Genomic DNA, 19085 nt, shown 5'->3' on the forward strand with positions numbered 1-19085 from the left:
AAAAAATGAAATTAAAATCAATTAATTGTTTAATAAGCTTCTTTATTGAATCAAATATCATCGAAAGAAAAAAATGGCAAAATCAACACGCATAACAAACATAATCTATACAGTGTTTATATTGATTAATGAATTCTTTTTTGTAAGTTTATTTTTTTACAACAAAAAAAAATTTACATAATAATTATTAATTTGAAAACAATTTAAGGGCATAACATATAATTCAATATGGCCAACATTGGTCGATTTGAGCTATATTTATAATGTTCCATCAAAATCTTTAAACTTTATAGCATCATTCTCAGCATTGGGTTACTTGATTGGAGCTTTAAGTGGAATTGCATACAAATGGTTAAATCGACAATTGATTTTGGTCATAATGATAGCCATGGCTGCTATTATGATACTTTTTGTTCCATATTACGGTACGCTAAGCAATTTGTTTATAGCCACAACATTTGCAGGAATCGGGCTAGGATCATGGGATAGCTCCAATACGTTATGGTTGATGGAAATGTGGCCAAAACATCAAGCATCAATGATGCAAGCCCAACAATTTACGTTTGGTTTAGGATCAATTACAAGTGCAGGTGTCATGTCTAAATTTGTTCAAGGTATAAATAAGAATGAAACCGAGGTCACTGTAAAATCGCGGCAAGATTCGTTAATCATTCCATTCTCTGTGATCGGATCCATACAAGTAGCTACATCGATAATATTACTTATTTTGTTCATTGTGAGACGATACAGAAAACCAATGGATGTAAAATTATCCGAACAAAAAGAAGATTTTAAAGAACCATTGCCAAAGATAAGATTTCACAAAACCAAATTGGTATTGATGGCCTTGACGTTATCGTTTTATACAGCTGCCGAACAAGGATATTTTTTCTTTTCCGATACAATGTTTCAATATTGGAAACCGGTGATGACATCTAGCAAATCGGCTACTGTATTGGCAACACTTGCAGCAGCATATACTACCGGTCGTTTAATAACAGCATTCATATCGATTCGTCTGAAACCGGACATTATAATTGTTTATCATTATATTATAATTATTATATCATTAACATGGCTTAATCTGACACACAATTCCGAATTATCCAATTATTTAGCTACAGCTTTTCTTGGTTATGGTTATTCAGCCATGTGGCCGGCAATGATTTCATTTGCCGAAAATCATCTTCGATTAACTGATCGATCAAGTTCATTTATATTTTTCTGTGCAGGATTAGGTGCAGTGCTTACACCATTATTAATTGGTTCAAAATTGAATAGTGAACCATTAATTTTGATGAAATTCTGTGCCATATATTTTGCTATCAGTATTATTTTTTTCATTATTCTCAATCTAATGATTAGATGTTGTCCGAAAAAAACATGACAGATTTTTTCATCTTTTATTTATTAAAAATGCTAGGTAAAATTCCTTTTTTGTTTCAAGATAATATATTTTATTTTCGTTGTTTTTTATTATTATTACGTGTTGATTGTATGTTTAATTGTGAAGATGAATGATTGTGTTGTTGATGTGAATGATGAAAATGATTTTGACTGTGATTATGATGAGAACCAGGATGATGTTGAAGTTGAGTATTGAGCAAATTATCAGTATCAAATGGATTAATATTATTGTCTGTACATTTTGTATTGTTAGCGTTGATTGTAGCCAGCAACGCTGTAGTTGTCAACGATGAACTTGATGATGATGATGATGATGATGTTGATGGACAAATAGAAGGTAAATCATTTTTTGTCTGATAAAAATCATATTTAGGACGATTGGTTCTATTCGACAATAACGATGATGATGATGATGATGATGAACCCAAAGTCTGAACCTGACTAGATTGCTGATTATTGTTTGATGATGTTATCAACTATTATGAAAGATTAATAAAATTAATTAAAGTTGTTGAAAATTTTTTTTGTAATATTATCATACCTGAGCCATTCCATTGTTGGCAAATAAAAAATTGAGACTATCTGGAGTTGATAATTGAATAGTGGGACCGCAATTAGCTGCTGTTACTGTTGAGTTATCATTAAGCAAATTATATGAAGAAACGGTATGATTGCTGTTAGAAAAATTCGATGCGGTTGTCGTACATAAAAGTCGACCGGCTAATGCATTATAAAATAATTGACCCGATACTGAACCAGCAGATCCAGATGGTTGTTGTATTAGTAGCGTCGACGATGATGGTTCAGATTTGCAAATAAATGATTGACCAACATTGGTTGATTGATTCACCATTGTTGAATTATGATTGGCCGTTACAGTAGTTGGTTGTGGACAAAGTATAACATTACCTATGAGAAAATAGAGAAATTATTAGATAAACAATAAAAAAGTATAACTATAGTACCAGAAGATAGAAACTGTTGAGCCGCTATAGCTGCCAATTGATTTTGAATATTCGATGTAGATGATGATGATGATGAGGATGTTATCGTATTATTGTTATTGATGGGCATCGTTGTTGTCGTTGTTATGATTATATTATTTAATGTTGGTGATGATGTGACAATTGATCCGATCATTGAATCAAGAACAAATGAAGATGATGATGATGATGATATTGAAGATGATGAAAGTTGGTTTATAAAATTTTGATGCATATTGTTTGGATTGATCATAGCCGATTGATGATGAGAAATATTGTTTCCACAATTGTTATTATTATGAATCATTGATGGCGATACGGTTGCCGACGGCGTATTATTATTATTATTATTATTGCTATTGTTATTATTAGCTAAATTATTGATGATTGTATTTAAATTGGCTGCTTTTAACAATTGTTGTTGTTGTTGATTATTATTACTATTCAGAATTGTTATCGTTGTCGGTATCGTTTGCGATATAGATGATGATGATGATGATGATGAGAGAATTTGCTGTTTTGATTTGGCGGCAGTAGATGTGGAAATAATGCCATCGACATTTCCGGTATTATTATTAACATTGGCTTCATTTCGATTTTTGTTTACAAGTGAATTATTTGAAAATAATGTTGATAATAACATTGATCGATTCGGATCATGATTATTATTATTGTTAGTGTTTATCGATGATGTAGTCGATGAAGTTGTTGCCATGGCTGCAGACATCATCATAGGATTGGATAAATTTTTTAAAGTTCCAGCTGAAAAAAACCAAGAAAACAAAATTTGTAATAAATTATTGTGATCAAAATTTTAAAATAAATCAAACCTTTTGATTTGGATAAACGATTTGTATTGGATTTTGATGAAGATTTTTTCGATGATAATGATGTATTTTTTCCAATATTGGAAGAAGTTGAAGATAGAAGTAGATTAGAATTCGATAGTTGATCATTAGATCCAAAAGAATATTGTGAATATAGATCGGCATTATTTTGTGCTGAATTTGATGTGTTTAGAATGGTATCCAAATGATATTGATTTGCTTCAATCAATGATCCTAAATCATCTGGAAAAAAAATTCAAAAATTTAAAATCAAAAATCTTTTCGCTATTTTTTCTCTCTTACCATTGAAAGAAAAACAAGAATCAAGTATAGAACTAGAATCCAGATTTGAATGCAATGTAGACTGGTCCATCGAATTGATTGGATTGGAAATTTTTCGAGTTTTGGGATTTGAGCTAGTTTTAATATTTGATGAGATATTTTTTCGATTAGATTGCACACGTGATATTTGACATTGCGATTGTGGTTGTGGTTGTTGCTGTTGAAAATTCGTAGAAGTTGATGGTTGTTGACGAATCGTAACATACTGTTGTTGTTGTTTGTTTCGTTGCTGTTGTTGTTTTTGTTGAATTTTAAGATTCAAATTCATTTTAATTCGATCAGAAACATGATGACCACTAATTGGATTATGATGATGATGACCACTTGTTGATGATACACGATTCCAATCTGAATTATTAATAGAATTCTGTGTATTTATCGAATTCGTTGACCATGATACGGATGTTACTTCGGGTTGTTGCTGTTGTGGAAACAATAACGAACTATTCACAGATGTTGGTAATAGACAATTTGTAACATTAATATCATCGTCATCATCTTCATCTTCATCATAATCATTGTCATCTTCATCATCATCATCATCATCGTCGTCATCATCATCATCTTCGTCATCATCATCATCATCATCCTCATCCATATCATCAAGAATACCAAATTCAGAACGATCGATTGCTTGGCCATTGATAAAAAACGAATTTTGTTGATTCAACATAGAGGTCATATTTGTACCCAACGTTAGACAGCCAGTCAAGATATTCTTGATATAAAATTAGAAGAAAAAAAAATAAATCTTATTGAAATAGAACAAAAATCAATCAATCAATCAATCAAAATCATCTTTGATAAAAACACATGTTTCATTTAATGAATTCAATATTTAAAAAAATGAATTAAGTCGTTAATTGCATTCAAAAAATGAATTACCCTGGTTTTTTCCCTAAGAATTAAGAGCATGGAAAGAAAATTAGCTGCTGATTAAGACATTTTATTATTCAACAAAAACAACAACAACAACAACAAAACATTTCCAGTTGTTCAATCCTTTTATTCATCATTATAATAATAATAATAATAATTTCTTTTAAGACAAGCCAAACAATCAAACAAATAAAGTAATTATCAATTAGGATAAATGTAAATCATTTTTTTTTTGTAAAACATTATAATTTAGTTAAGAAACCAGCAAAACGAACAACAACAAAAAAATATTCAATTATAATGATTAGAATGATATGATACAAAAAACACATGCTTAATATTATTATTATCATCATCATTTATACACAAAGATGAAAAAAATAAGCTTAAAAGTGGTCGAGTAAAAAAAATGTTTATGAAAAAAAAGTATCTTTTTCTTTCCCTATTATCATTGTCCCATGATATATTATTCATCTTGGGGTTAAGAAAATAGTAAATCAAACAACTGCCTTTTCAATTATGTTTCCAAAAAATGTTTATATTTCTCTCTCTGTAGGTTAAGAAGAAGAAAAATTTTTTTTTCATCATCTTAATTCAAAACCTATGATCATTATGATTATTATGGTTATTATTATTGAGCATTATTATGATGAAATATCATCACATCAATTTGTTAATGTTGTTGTTGGTGGTGGTGGTTTTTCTGAATGTATAAACGGACGGGAATCATAATTATTATCAAACGATATGGACGACAACAACAAAATGAAAGAATAACCGACTGATCAATTTTCTGTTTCTTTTTTTTTCGCAGGTGGTTCTCATTTGGATATATAAGAAAACAATGATGAAAACATAGAACACACACACACACACACCTTCATTTCAAATCAAAATTTCCAAAGAAAAACATCAAACCGGATCACACACTCGCACACACATTCAGATTGTACATAGGATTCATTATCTCATTACATATATTATTAATATCAATTTACAATTATAAACCAGGATCATCATACAACATGAATGGATAATATAATCTTTCTCTTCTGGATAATAATCAATTAGAATTTTTTTCTTTTGTTGTTGTTGTTGTTGTTGAAATTCCTATTGCATCAGTTGAAAAAAAAACTAAACACTTTCTGGGTGGGCATCTTTTTTTTAGACTAGAATTTTGTTTTTTGTTTTCCTGTTATTTTGCTGCATATTTTTCCAGAGAATTTTCTCAATGAATTTTTTTCATCAACTTTTTCAGTTGAACAGAAGCTAATTATCGGATTAAAATAGCAACAGATATAAAACCATAGATATCCAATCGATTACCAAAAAAGGATTAGAAACATTTCATGTCAAAAAAAAAAAAGTTTGACAATTTTTTTTTGAACCAAAAAAAAAATTATCATTTTTTTCTTTCTCTCTCTCTCTCTCTCTCTGAAAAACAATGGAAGAAAAAATCGATAAAAATTTAAGGTTCCGGTATAAAATAGCCATAATAATAATGATGAACAAAAAAAAAGCAAACAAAAAAATGAATAAATTAGTCAGCCAATTTAAAATCAATATTTTCAATAAAAAATGAATATTTTATAGTGAGCAAATCATCAAGATCATTATCATGATAATGATAATGATAATTGACAGGAAGCCATAAATATTAAACTAAATCTAAAAGATCAGGTTAATGGATAATAATAATGTCATCATCAACGGTGAAAAAAAATGGTCGAAGAATCGTAAATTTTATCATTAACCAACCAACCAGCAAGAAGAAAAAAAGTTTACGATCACGATCGAAACACTAGCCGAAAAAAATGATGATGATGATGATCAAAAGTCACGAAGAAAAAAAAAAGGAAAATTCACGGTAAATGAATGATTATTAGGTAAAAAAAACTTATCTGATTATAATCTGACATCATCTTCTCTCTACCGACAAATATAACCGTGAAACTGTAACATTTTTATTTACACTAATTGCTCAATTCTCTCTATGTATATTTATTATTACTTTATAATGGAGATGATGATCGAAAGGAAAAAAGGAAACATGAAAAATAAATTATCCATCATCATTATTCAAACATTGATATAGATTTTATTATGGAAAACAAAAAAACATTTTTTGAAAAAAAATTTTGCAGAAAAATAACAATAATAATTTTCTCTTTAAGCTAGAAAAAAAATAATCGTTCATCATCATTTGGTTAAAATCAATTAACTCGGGAACAAAAAATTGAACCATAAACATGGTGGTAATTCTCTCTCTATATATTTATGTAACAAAAAGTAATAATAATGGCTAATCATTTTTTTTCGAATGAAGAAAAATAACTAATGTTTCTCACATTGCTAATCATTAAATTGTTGTCGTTTTTTTTTCTTCACAATTGATTATTGGGAAACATCTGCTTCTATTCTGACAGGCATAATTCTTATTCTCAACCAATGAAAGAAAATGTCAATCATAATCACAACTAATGGTGATTATTCACACACACAAACAAACATCATCAAAATGCATTTCAAATTGTAACAATTATTGATCGAAACATGACTGACAATTGAACAAATTGATATTCAATTTGAATTTTTTTTTTTTGTTGCTTAATTTCTGTTTGAAATGATAATAATAACCTTTTGAATTGTATTTTTTTTTCTTTGAAAAAAAAGATGCGGCATGATGTTGTTGTCATAATTATTAGATTAACTGTTTCCTAGCCGAAGTAAATATCCTTTTTTTTCTCTCTCTCGGGGTTTATTTTGTCGAATGCTTATGAAACATGTGAAAAAGCACAAGCAAAAAAAAAGGATGGGCACCACTTGAGAACGCGAATTAAGACGCCCAATTGATGAACAAGCAAGCGAAAGCAGCAGCAGCGTGCGCAGCGTTAAAATCAATTATTTTTTATTATTATTTTTTGTTGAAAATAAATGTGCGTGTGTGATTGATACATGAAAAGTTCATCATCATCATTGAGGAAATTAAATTTTTTTTCTGAAATCATTATATATAGGGTAAAAATGGAGAATTTTCAAAAACAAAACAAAACAAACAAACATAATATAATCGACAACCAAACAAACAAACAAACAAAATAATTTTTTTCAAATAAAAAACAACAGATACTTTTGATACAGAATAACAAATTTTTTTAAAAAAGAAAGAATTTCAAACCATCAACCACAACAATTGTTTTGGAAATAAATATATTGTGATCATTTGTAAACGTGATTGCAAAAAAAAATTGTAAATTCAGAAAAAAACATTGATAAGAGATCGTCATTATTTTACATATATGAAGACACATCTATTGTGTATTTGTGTGTGTGTGAAGACATTATTCTTAGAAAAGATGAGTGGATAAGTTACAATTGCCACAGGTGTTTTGTAATGAAATATTTTAAAAAAAATCAATGAAAATTGATAAAAATTATGGCAAGAATTGTGCTCAAGATGGAATGGAAAAAAAGTGAACAACAACAACAACAATAACAGAAACAGAAACAGAAACAGAAACAGAAATGGCCAAACAAAACGATATTATAATAAATTGATCAAGTGTAGAATGCAAAATTAAAAAAAAAACTCAACTGTAAAAATAAAATATAAATCAAAGAGATATTATAGAATATAATATGAAAAATATGTATGGCATTCAATCAACAACAACGTAAAAGCATTTATCAAAGATTTATCAGATTTTATATTGAACAAAATGGTGGTAAACGTAATGTTGTTACAGTTGATACGGATGAAGATGAATTGTTACCATTTGATGTAGAATATACATTAGGACTATTACTGCCACCAACGCCATTTGTTTGACCAACAATAACAGTCGAACTACTATTCGATGTAGATGGTGTTAAACATCCAGATAAACTATCAACAACTGAATTTCCAGTCATTGAATCAACAACAAATGGATCAACAAGACCATTAACAGAATCGGCAAATAAAAATGAATGAAGACCACTAAGTAAACCATTTGGTGTTAATGGTGGTGGTGATGTACCAGTTGTTGGAAAAAATGATGATGAAGATGATGATGAAGAATTTGAAATAGTAGATATTGATGTTAAACCATTCGATTGATTATTAGTATTATCTGTACCATTTGTCATTGCTGAATTGAATGTTTGATGTGAATAGCCACCAACACCACCACCACCATTCGTATAGCTATCCATCATTGATTGTTGATGATCATATGACGATTGATGATGAGACATAAGGTGTGAATTTTGATGTTCACTAAGATGATGATTATGATGATGGTGACCACCATGATGATGATGATGATTAAGTTGTTCATTATGATGTTGATGAGATAAAGGTGATTGTTGATGATGATGATGATTATTATGAAAGTGTTGTTGTTGTTGAAGATGATGAGAATGAATAGAATGAAGATGACTTGAATGATGTTGATGTTGCTGATGTTGTTGATGGTGATGATGATGATTTTGTGATTGTGTATCACCAACAACAATCATCGATGTCAATAGAATCGGTGGTGATGATGATGAAGATGATGATGATGATGATGTAGCCGCACCAACAGATGATAATGATGAAGCAGATGATGGAGCCGGTGAAGCATATAAATGCTACAGCAAAGCAAATAATTTTTTTCAAGAATTTTTGATTATTTTTTTAAAAAATTTTTGAAACAAAAGAACCAGGAGGAAAAGAAAAAGAAGAATCAAGATGGAAAAAAAAAAGAAAAGAAAAACAAAAAAAAAAAGTAGCGAAAGCGATTTAAGCAAGAAAAAACTCTGAAATTCAATTCTTATCATCATCTTTGCAAGAATTTTTCACCCATCAATCGTTAATGATTGATTGATTGATGGTGTTCAAAGTTAATTGAAAAAAAAGAAAAAGAAAAGAAAAGATTCTTTCAACCACACGAGAAAGAAAGAAAAAAAGCGAAAACATATCATTAATATTGCACGATTTTTTTATTTTTGGCTACCGCTATTATTATTATATGATTTATCATCTTTTTTTTCATTTTAAAATAGTTCCGACTTTTTTTTTTACCAAACACCTTTTCGTTTTTTTTATCATCACCATCATTTATCATTAGCCAACGACAACAACATTATAGGATCAGCATATAATTTTTTTCGAAAGAGACATTGTGGCTTGACTTACTGCCATAGTTGTTGTTTTTGATGATGATGATAATGATAATAATCTTTTTCTTCCTGAGACTATCTGTGTGTGTATGTCTATGGTATTGAAAATCAAAAGGAGGAAACAGGGCGCCAATTTCAACCAATCAATGGCGTCTTTAATGTTAAAATTTCTTTTCTTTTTCTCTTTCTTTCTTCAGTTTCTAGCTCTCACTTTTTTTTCGAAAAAAAAATAATCATTTAAGAACAGGTGAACAACAAGTCGTTTGTTCTGTTATGTGTATAGTGTGTGTGTGTGTGTAAGAAAGTACAACTTTCATGAGAGGATTATATCAATCTCATCATCATCATTGAAGAAAAATAAAAGTAGGATGTGGCTGCCAACAACATAAAATGTGGGTTTGGCAAAGTAAAATTGAATGAAACAAAAAAAATCGATTTGAAATTTTTTTTTTTGATCTGGTTTCGATTTTTGAATTTTCAAAAAACGAGGTCATTTTTAACTTTTTTTTGTTTCTCCCAACCGTTACATATAATAAAATTCAGGTAAACAATTCGACCAACTAAGAAAATGATATAAGTGTGTGTGTGTGCGATTATCCGTCTTATTACACAACACACAAATATATCAAAAATCAACAACGAAAAATTGGAATAATGGAAATCCTACGCAATTTTTTTGTCCTGGCCAACCATAAATCCATGTTATTCGATTTTTTGAAATGAAAAAAAAACCAATCAAAAAAGAAAATGAAATGATTTTCGCAATATCGTCGGTTGTTGTTTTTTGAATAAATAATTATGGACAACCCGGAAAAACAATAATGATTTTCTTTTCTTCGAAACGAAAACCCTCAAAATTTCAAAACTGAATGAATAAATGAATGACAATAAACAAAGGGCGCGAACAAATAACCTGTTGTTATTTCAATGGAAAACAACAAAAAAAAATCTGTCACATCTAAACAATGAATATTATGGATGATGATATTGAAACCAGAAACATTCTGAACAAAAAAAAACGAAAACGAAGAAGAAGAGTCAATCATACGAACAACAACAAAAAACACAACACACCACTGCAATCAACCATGCATCTCATATTTATTATAAAACTTTCACCATCATCATCATTGATGGACAACAAAAAAATTCGACCTTCAATAAATTCATTTCATTCTTTGTTGTTGCTGTTGAATTACAATGAATATATAAATAAAAAGTTTTTTTTTCGTTTGTTGCATTTCAATTGTTTTGTCATAATTTTCAAAATATATGTGTTTTGAAAATTTGAGTAGACAAGGGGTTTGTTTGGTTTTTTTATTTCATTTTGTTGAACAAACTCCCGAATGTATACATTTAATTGACATTGAAATTTCTAGTTTCATTCAGGTTCTCGAATCATGATCAGCATGATCATCAATCGATCGATAATGATAATTGGAAATATCAAGATCGAAATATCAAAGATTGACAAGTTTGAAAAAAAAACAACAACAACAAGGTAAAATCATTAATGATCAAATCGCCTACGTTTTTTATTCGGTTGTTGTTCATCTTAGATTTGATTTTCCATTCAAATCCAATAATCAACATATCGAGTGAATCAAATCATCTGATGATGATGATTTTTGTTTTAAAACGGTGAGCCAAAAAAAAAAAAAAAAAAAATAGGGAAAGTCTTTCATTTTCAATGGACAAACACACACACACATACACAAAGATGCAATTCTCACCTTCATTTTTTTTTGTCGATTCGCAAAAAAACTTTCTATTTAATTTTTTGCTCACTTGACTGAAAAAGAAAAAACACAGTGAAAAGCTCAAAAATACATAGCACCACTCACTCATTCATCAAATCTTTGAAACGCGAAAAAAAACCATTAATAACGGAACAAATATCTGGAACTAGATGTCAAAAATAATTTTTCAATATTGAGATATGAAGGTTTTCTTTGCATAAAAGATGTATAACAACACACAACAGGATGTTATATTGACAAACAAAATGAATGAAAAAAAAATCACATTTTGTCATCATGAAAGTATGGAAGAAAGGGGTTAAGTATACGGAATTTTTTTTTGTGAAGAAGAAAAAAAAGGAACACACCAAAACATACAAACAAACAAATTAAATGAGTAGGTAAAGTTTTTTTTGGTGAGTGAAAAGATGTGAAAAAAAATTTGAAAAAGATTTGGAAACAAAACGTATTTATACGGATTTGGATCGATCCAATAAGTAAAAATCAAATCAAAAGTTGATAAAATAAAGATGAAATTTAAGAAAATTTATTCGAGGAAAAAAAAAGAAGAATAGCTTACCTTATCATTTAGATGTGAACAATCATCAATGATAGTTGTTGTTGATGATGATTGTGGTGTATCGACTGAATAAGAAAGTTCAGGTTCTTCAAAACCTGCAGCCGACATACGTTGATCATTTGTTGGTTGTTGTTGTTGACTATTATTAGAATTGGATATTGTTGTTGTTGTTGCCGATGTTGTTGTTGATGCTGTCGAAGCGATCGATGTTGTTGTTGTTGAAGATGAATTATTATTGGCACTATTTTGATGATGATGATTACCGCTATTATTACCGTTACCGCTATTACTATCTGATGGTTGAGACGAATCACCATGATGATTATTATTATGATGTCCATTGGATGCTACAAACAAAAATAAAAATCAAAAAAAAAAAATGATGAATCAAATAAATTCCAAAAAAAAATGACTTACGATTAAGTGCTGCACTTGATAAATGACCATTAGTTTGTATAACATCAGGTATTTGATGATGATTCGTATTGTTACCAGTTGTTGTTGTTGTTGTTGAACCAACACCAGGATCCGGTGAATTCAGACAAGTTTGTATCAAGGCTTTACCAGCATCCGATGTAATCATTGGTTGTAATTTACGTGTTGCAAATGTATAAACATGTCCAGTTTCGGATGCAACCAATAACATTACCTGTGTTCCGGTCAATGTTGATAATTCATAAGCCTAAAAATCGATTTGAAGAACAAAAAAAATTTTAATTAAATTACGAATGAAACTCTGATTTTCATTACATTGTTCTCTCTATCTCTCCAACTCACTTTATTTCATCTCCTCGATATACCATCATAAAAAAAATTTCAAGTTTTTTTTTGGCAAGTCAATAAAAAAAATGAAAAATTTTCCATTCACCAAAGATCGGAACATTCCTATTTCTCTCTATTCGTTATCTTCCTTTTTTTCCTCTCTCTCTCAATTAACACTTCATAACATTAATGACCATCATCATCATCAATATCTAAGTGAAATTTTTAATCGAAAAAACAAAAGAAGAAGGGAAAAATGTAACGAAAAAAATTTCAAGGTTTTCATCATCATCATTAATGGAAAGTGATGAAAATTTTATTCATCAATATTTTGATGATGATGATGATTGCAAAATATGATTCTCATCAACAAAAAAAAATGAATTCTTTCTTTTCTTTTTTTACTGAATGTTTATTTTGTTTAATTTTTCTGATTTCCAATGATCAACAACAACAACAACAACAAATTCGTTCATTCATTCTTCAATGTCCCTTTATCCTATGCCGCCATTGACGCCTCCGCTAAATGAATGAAAAGGAAAAAAAAATTGTTTTCTCTATCTTTCTCTACCGGGCGAAAATAAAATCCACTCCATTCATCTATGACATGCTGCCTATAGTTTTACCTTTTTTTTCTTCTTCTTCATCATCACTAATGATGATAAAAGTCAGGTCAAGTTTTTTTTTCCTTCCATTTCTTACATCAACACACTATCAGCCAGATGGTGGCACTATGTGGTTATGCATTTTTTTGTTTGTGTAGGCGTCATGGACTCAGTATATATAATATTAATGAAAAGATAGTCATCAAATAATATACGATAGATAGAATTGTGAATCTTTATTTTATCAACGAAGAAGCAAAAACAAGATTCACAAATGATTCGAAAAGAGTGCAAAATAAACAAAAATAATTTCGGTATTGAAATGTAGCCACAACACACGTTTGGGGCATATATATTGGGGTTTGATGGTGGTGGAGGTCAATTTTACATGGCGGAAAAATTGCGCAAAAGAAATATTAATTTTTTTCAAAATAAAAATAATAATTATCCATTCACAAACACAAACAAACAAATTTCCTAAAGCCATCATCATAATAATCATGTAGTTTTTGTGTAATCAAAAGAAAGAAGAAAAAAATTACAAGTTGTTTCTGGAACCATGAACTAACTAAACTTAAGTTAGTTCAAGTTTTCTGTTTGTTCATGTATTGGGGATTTATAAATTATACGAAAAATCTTTTTCGATACCAACATCAAAGGTCAAAGGTCATTTGCTTGGCGTTTGTGTATATAAAGAAGCTAATGAGAACCGGGATAATTGTAAATATGCGTAGGTAATTCGAATATATACCGGGAAAGATATTTAGTCACGTCTCATATAATCTCATGATGATAACTTTCATCGCCTTTATCATCCGACATTATTAGAAAAAAATGAAAAATGATTTGGAGAAACCTCTCGAATTTCATTGGTCAAACGAATTTTAATTTAAATTGAAAAAATTTTTCCGTTTGTGATTCTTTGAGCTCAATCATCAATGTGCGAATGATATGTAAGATGACACATGATGATGACGCTCAGAATTTGATGAGAAAGAAAACAACGAATTAACATAATCTGTGTTTCATTCATTCATTTACATTCGTTCAAATGAATGAGAAAGAGAGAAAAATAAGAATTCTAATTTCTGGCAACGAATCAAAAGTATTTCATTTTTGGAAACTAAGGCAAAAAAATAAAATAATGAACAAGAATTGCATATTTTTAAAAGCCAAATTTAGATATTATTGCCAAAAATGTAGTGTTAAATATTTACCAAAAAGTATCCACACACACATTCAAACATTAAGAAAGGCCAAAAGAATCGTATTACATTCATTTGCCAATTACAGAACAAGAAAAAAAACTTGGGCATAATGCCCGAGAAAGAAAAATCAGTCATCAACATCATCATAAGATGCAATAAATAGTAAATCTTTCTTTGGATTCTCTCATTCAAACGCATATGGAAAAACAAAAAAAAACACTAACCTTTTTCATGATACCAGTTTTTCGTTTAGAAAATGTTGTATAACGTCGTAATTTATTATCAATAAATTCCATTTTGATTTTAACTCTTCCTTTGGTTTTTTTACCACCACCACTTGCTCCATGATTCGAACCAGATTTATTTCCCGATCCATTTTTATATGATGATCCAGATTTAGTGGCCGTTGTTGTTGTTGATGATGATGATGATGATCCACGTTTATGATGGCCATTTGATGATTTTGCCAATGATGATTGATGATGATTATGATTAGGAATCTGCGATTGCAGTTGTTGTTGTTGTTGTTGACCAATCATTTGATGATGATGATGATTTAAATTTGAATTATTCAATGATTGATGTTGATGATATCCTGTTGTTGGTGTTGTTGTTGTTGCAGTTGTTGTTGGTGGTAATGATGGTGGCGGAGGTGGTTGTGGTGTATCAATAAATGAATGAGTATTTGTTTGCTGTGTTAATTGTTGATTACTATTGGTCATATTGTTTGTTGTTGTTGTTGTAGTTCCATTTGAATTAGTCGATGTTGTTGTTGTTGAATTATGATTATTATTTTCATTGATAAAGAGATCATTATCATTATTCGTTAAAAGATTTGATGATGATGATATTGAATTTGATGATCTACGATTATATTGATCATTTGTTGAAAAATGCATCAATGAATTAAATTGATGATTTCTATGTAATGATTGAATTGGCGGCGTGACTGTTGTCGTTTCGGTTATTGTCACCAAATTCAATTTTTCTTCATATTCATCAAATTCAATCTTCATCAAGATAGATTTTTTTTCTTCTTCTTCTTCGAAGCCAATATTGACAGGCAAAATTTAATTTTTTTTCTTCTTCTTCTTCGTTGTCGTTGCCTTGTTAACTGAAATTTTCGACACCTTTTTTCCAAATGATAATGATTTAATGATGTCAAAAAAAATTTTTTCTTCTTCTTCTTTATCGTTTTGCAATTGACCTTTAAATCATTTGATGGTTATTTATTTATTTATTTTCTTCTTTGCTTGTTAAAAAAAATGCCGAATCTTCAAAAGACCACGCGTCTCTTGATGTGTGATATGATCACATAAACAAATAAGAACATGGCTAAAAATTTCATCAGAAAGAAAAAACAATGAAAACCCCAAGATATAATTAAAATTTTGATTTGATGAGGCCAGCAAACAGAATATATATGGTTGTTGTTGTTGTTCAAATGATGATTTTGTTGGTAAATATTTGATTTTGTTTTCTAATTTGTCTGCTATGTAAATGATGCTTCTTGATGATGTCGAAAAATTTGACAACTTTTTTTTTCTTAATTTCAAAAATATTTCGGTGTCTTATTCTTACCAAGAAATCATCGATTGATTTTCTTCATTACATTGTGCGTGCTTCAAACAAAAAAATTTCGCTTCTCATTTAGATCACACACTTGAATGTTTCTTGAAAAACTTTTTTTCTTTTTGACAAGTTTGTAATTGATCGGAATTCAAATGATGATGATGATGATGAAAACAGTGAAGAGAGAGGGCACAAAAAATTCGCACAGTAAATTATTATCTAATACGAAATGAAATGAAAAAAAACAATCAAACAAAAAGGACACACTTATTGAAAAAAATATCTCGCCAAACAAAACGAAAATGAACAGAACAGAAAAATAACACAAACTTTAGGTAAAATCAAATAAATTATACCGAAAAAGTAGGAATTTTTATTTGAATTTTCGCGCCAACATTTATGATTCAAAATAAGAATAAAGTAAAATTCTTGATGATAAAGTTAACGATGATGATAATAATTTTTTTCTGCTCGATCTTTTCTATTCAAGATTTTCATGATGACTGAATCTTTTTTTTTGTTGTTTGTTGTTAGATGTTGATCATATTTTTTTTCTTTTTGATAACCAGTACTTCGTGTATGTTGATGTTTCTCTCTTTTATTTTTCTTGATCAGTCTTGATGTGTAATGGCTTGATGAAGAGAACTTGATCTGAAATGACAGGATCAGAAAGTGAGTGAATGAATGAAAAAAGAGAATTGTTGGTGATTGATGCGGCAACGATGGCCAATACAGAAAAGATTTTTTTTTTTTTGTTTGCGAATTTTCAAAATTAACTTTACATCAAATCAGTGTGTGTGTGTGTTAAATGATGCCGTTTTCAAAATATGTGATGAGTTTGTTTTTTTCGAAAAAAAAGAAAAGAATAAAGCCTGCCTGCTTTCTCTCTTTGGCTACCAGAACCAGGATAGTGTAGTGTTAGTGTTAGATGTTCATGTTACAAAATTTTTCAAAAAAAAAAAACAAAATCGAAAAAAAAACAAAACAAGACATGCCCACCGAATAATACCTTTTTGTTTCTTCTTCTTGACTTCTACTTTTGTTCCTTTTCCCTCCTCCGATTTTTTTCCATCAACATCATCATCATCATCATTTACACTTGTTGAATGTTTGGCGCCTTGATCTGGTGGTATACTTTGAATAGTATCCACATAACAGAATGATGATGACGATGATAGGAAAATTCTGGTTCGGATAAAACAAAAAGTAGAATAATTCAAGAAAGTAGCGTATGGTATTTTTCGATGGAAAACAAATTGGGTTTTTGGTTTCGAAAAAAAGAGAGAATGTGGTAGTGGGATAATGGAAGTTGTTGTTGATGTAGCAGTAGTAGTAATAGCGGTAGTAGCAGTAACAATAGCGGCAACGGTAATATTTTGATTTTGTTGAAAAGAATTCGAATAAAAGTGAAATGTTCGAAATGAACCACATAACCGATGAATGAACACAATAAACACAAACACAGACACAATTTTTTTTGCACAAATCACTCTTTTTGCTGGAAGAATTTTTTCAAAAGTTTCATAATATTCATTCACTGTTGGATGAATCGATTGGATCAATGTTTCTAATCGATGATACACAAGGTACAATCAATCAATTTGGAATTGATTCACTAAAGAACACACGAACACACACAAGGCACAGTGTAATCAAATTGTTGTTTGGATAGAAAATTTTTTCACAAAAATAATTCTGATTCACTATAATTTTACGTTATTGTTCCATTAATAGAGTAAAATAATTCAAGTTCGTGCAATGGATAATTAGATTTTTGTCATAGAAAAAAATCATTAATTCTAAATGTGTTTTTTTTCGGGATAATGGCAGAAGAATATTGATAAAAACATTAGCCCGAAAAAAATTAATATACCTTTAATGATGATTATCCGGAATCAAATTGAACCGGAATAATTTGATTAAAAAACCGAAATGCTATTAAATAACGATATGACCAATATGCATCATTAGTCCAGCAGATTGGATTTGGTTCCATTTTGTTCAAAGAAAAACATCAAAAGCATATTCTTTTTTTTAAAATTCACAATTTGGACTGTTTCAACAAAAAAAAATTCAAAGATCATCAAGTGGTTGAAACAAAAAAAAACTGGAAAAAACCCAGTAAAAAAAAGTTTGTTTCCATTCGGGTAACAACAAAAAAAAGTTCATTTGGTAAACAAAAAGCAGCTGTATCACACAACACGCAACACACATTTTTACGCGCATACACACTGCATGCATGCATATTGTTGTTATAACACATGCATGCATCAATCACATGAAGGAGCGGTGAAGGACGAATACTATCGATGATTGTAAAAATGAAAAAAAAATCGATTTTTTTTTCTACCAATAATAATAATAATAATAAAAATTTCCGTCCAGAAAAAAAAATTAAATTTGTATCGAAATGATCCGACCTCGAATTCATCCAATTAATAATAATAATAATAATAATAATAATTCAAGATCAAAACACACAATCAGATTTTTTCGCCCTGTCAATACATAATTCATAATCATTAATCGATGTTGACGACGAGAAAATCAAATCGAATGAATATCGATGATAAATAATGGTAATTACATAGCCCAAAAAGAAAAGAAAAAATAAATAATTAACATGATAACGATTATTAGCTGATGATTATTATTATTATGATGGAATGCCACCTTATAACATAGATAATAAATGAATATAACTTTGTTTAATGTTGTTGTTGACGACTAATCGATAATCGACTCGTAGTTTGACTTGGCTTGGTTCGAATCAAACTACCCACGCAAATCATTATCAACACATTCAAAATGATGATTGATATGTAATCATTGGATCAAGGTTTTCTTCTTCTTCTTCTTCTTCTTCATTCGTTCATTCAGGTTATGAGAAAATAATTCTAATCTAAGAAAAAGAAAAAAAACTGATTTTAATTCAATGATTAAACATTTACATTGATTAGACAAGAAAATGTGATATTTTTTCTTTCTTTCTATAGATATCATACCTAAAATGAAATAATGATGTAATCATCATCA

General features: G+C 29.3%; 2 protein-coding genes across 2 annotated transcripts; one reads left to right on the forward strand and one right to left on the reverse strand.

The window, feature by feature from the left end:
* Nucleotides 1-13: 13 nt before the first annotated feature.
* Nucleotides 14-1451, forward strand: LOC113799507 (sodium-dependent glucose transporter 1A-like). Its single transcript, XM_027350148.2, has 2 exons — nt 14-142; nt 209-1451. The coding sequence occupies exons 1-2, from the start codon at nt 74-76 to the stop codon at nt 1385-1387; spliced, it is 1248 nt and encodes a 415-aa protein (XP_027205949.2). The 5' UTR covers nt 14-73; the 3' UTR covers nt 1388-1451.
* Nucleotides 209-18271, reverse strand: bs (serum response factor blistered). Its single transcript, XM_027350116.2, has 9 exons — nt 17059-18271; nt 14702-16268; nt 12320-12584; nt 11903-12249; nt 3521-4277; nt 3221-3460; nt 2373-3152; nt 1949-2316; nt 209-1883 (listed from the first exon to the last, which is right to left on the reverse strand). The coding sequence occupies exons 2-9, from the start codon at nt 15491-15493 to the stop codon at nt 1458-1460; spliced, it is 3975 nt and encodes a 1324-aa protein (XP_027205917.2). The 5' UTR covers nt 15494-16268; nt 17059-18271; the 3' UTR covers nt 209-1457.
* Nucleotides 18272-19085: the final 814 nt, after the last annotated feature.

Source organism: Dermatophagoides pteronyssinus, unplaced genomic scaffold (genome assembly GCF_027571235.1).
Source record: "Dermatophagoides pteronyssinus isolate colony J.1.1.1.1 unplaced genomic scaffold, Derpt_VIB-CSIC_2022.12 sq0007, whole genome shotgun sequence".
NCBI lineage: Eukaryota > Metazoa > Arthropoda > Arachnida > Sarcoptiformes > Pyroglyphidae > Dermatophagoides > Dermatophagoides pteronyssinus.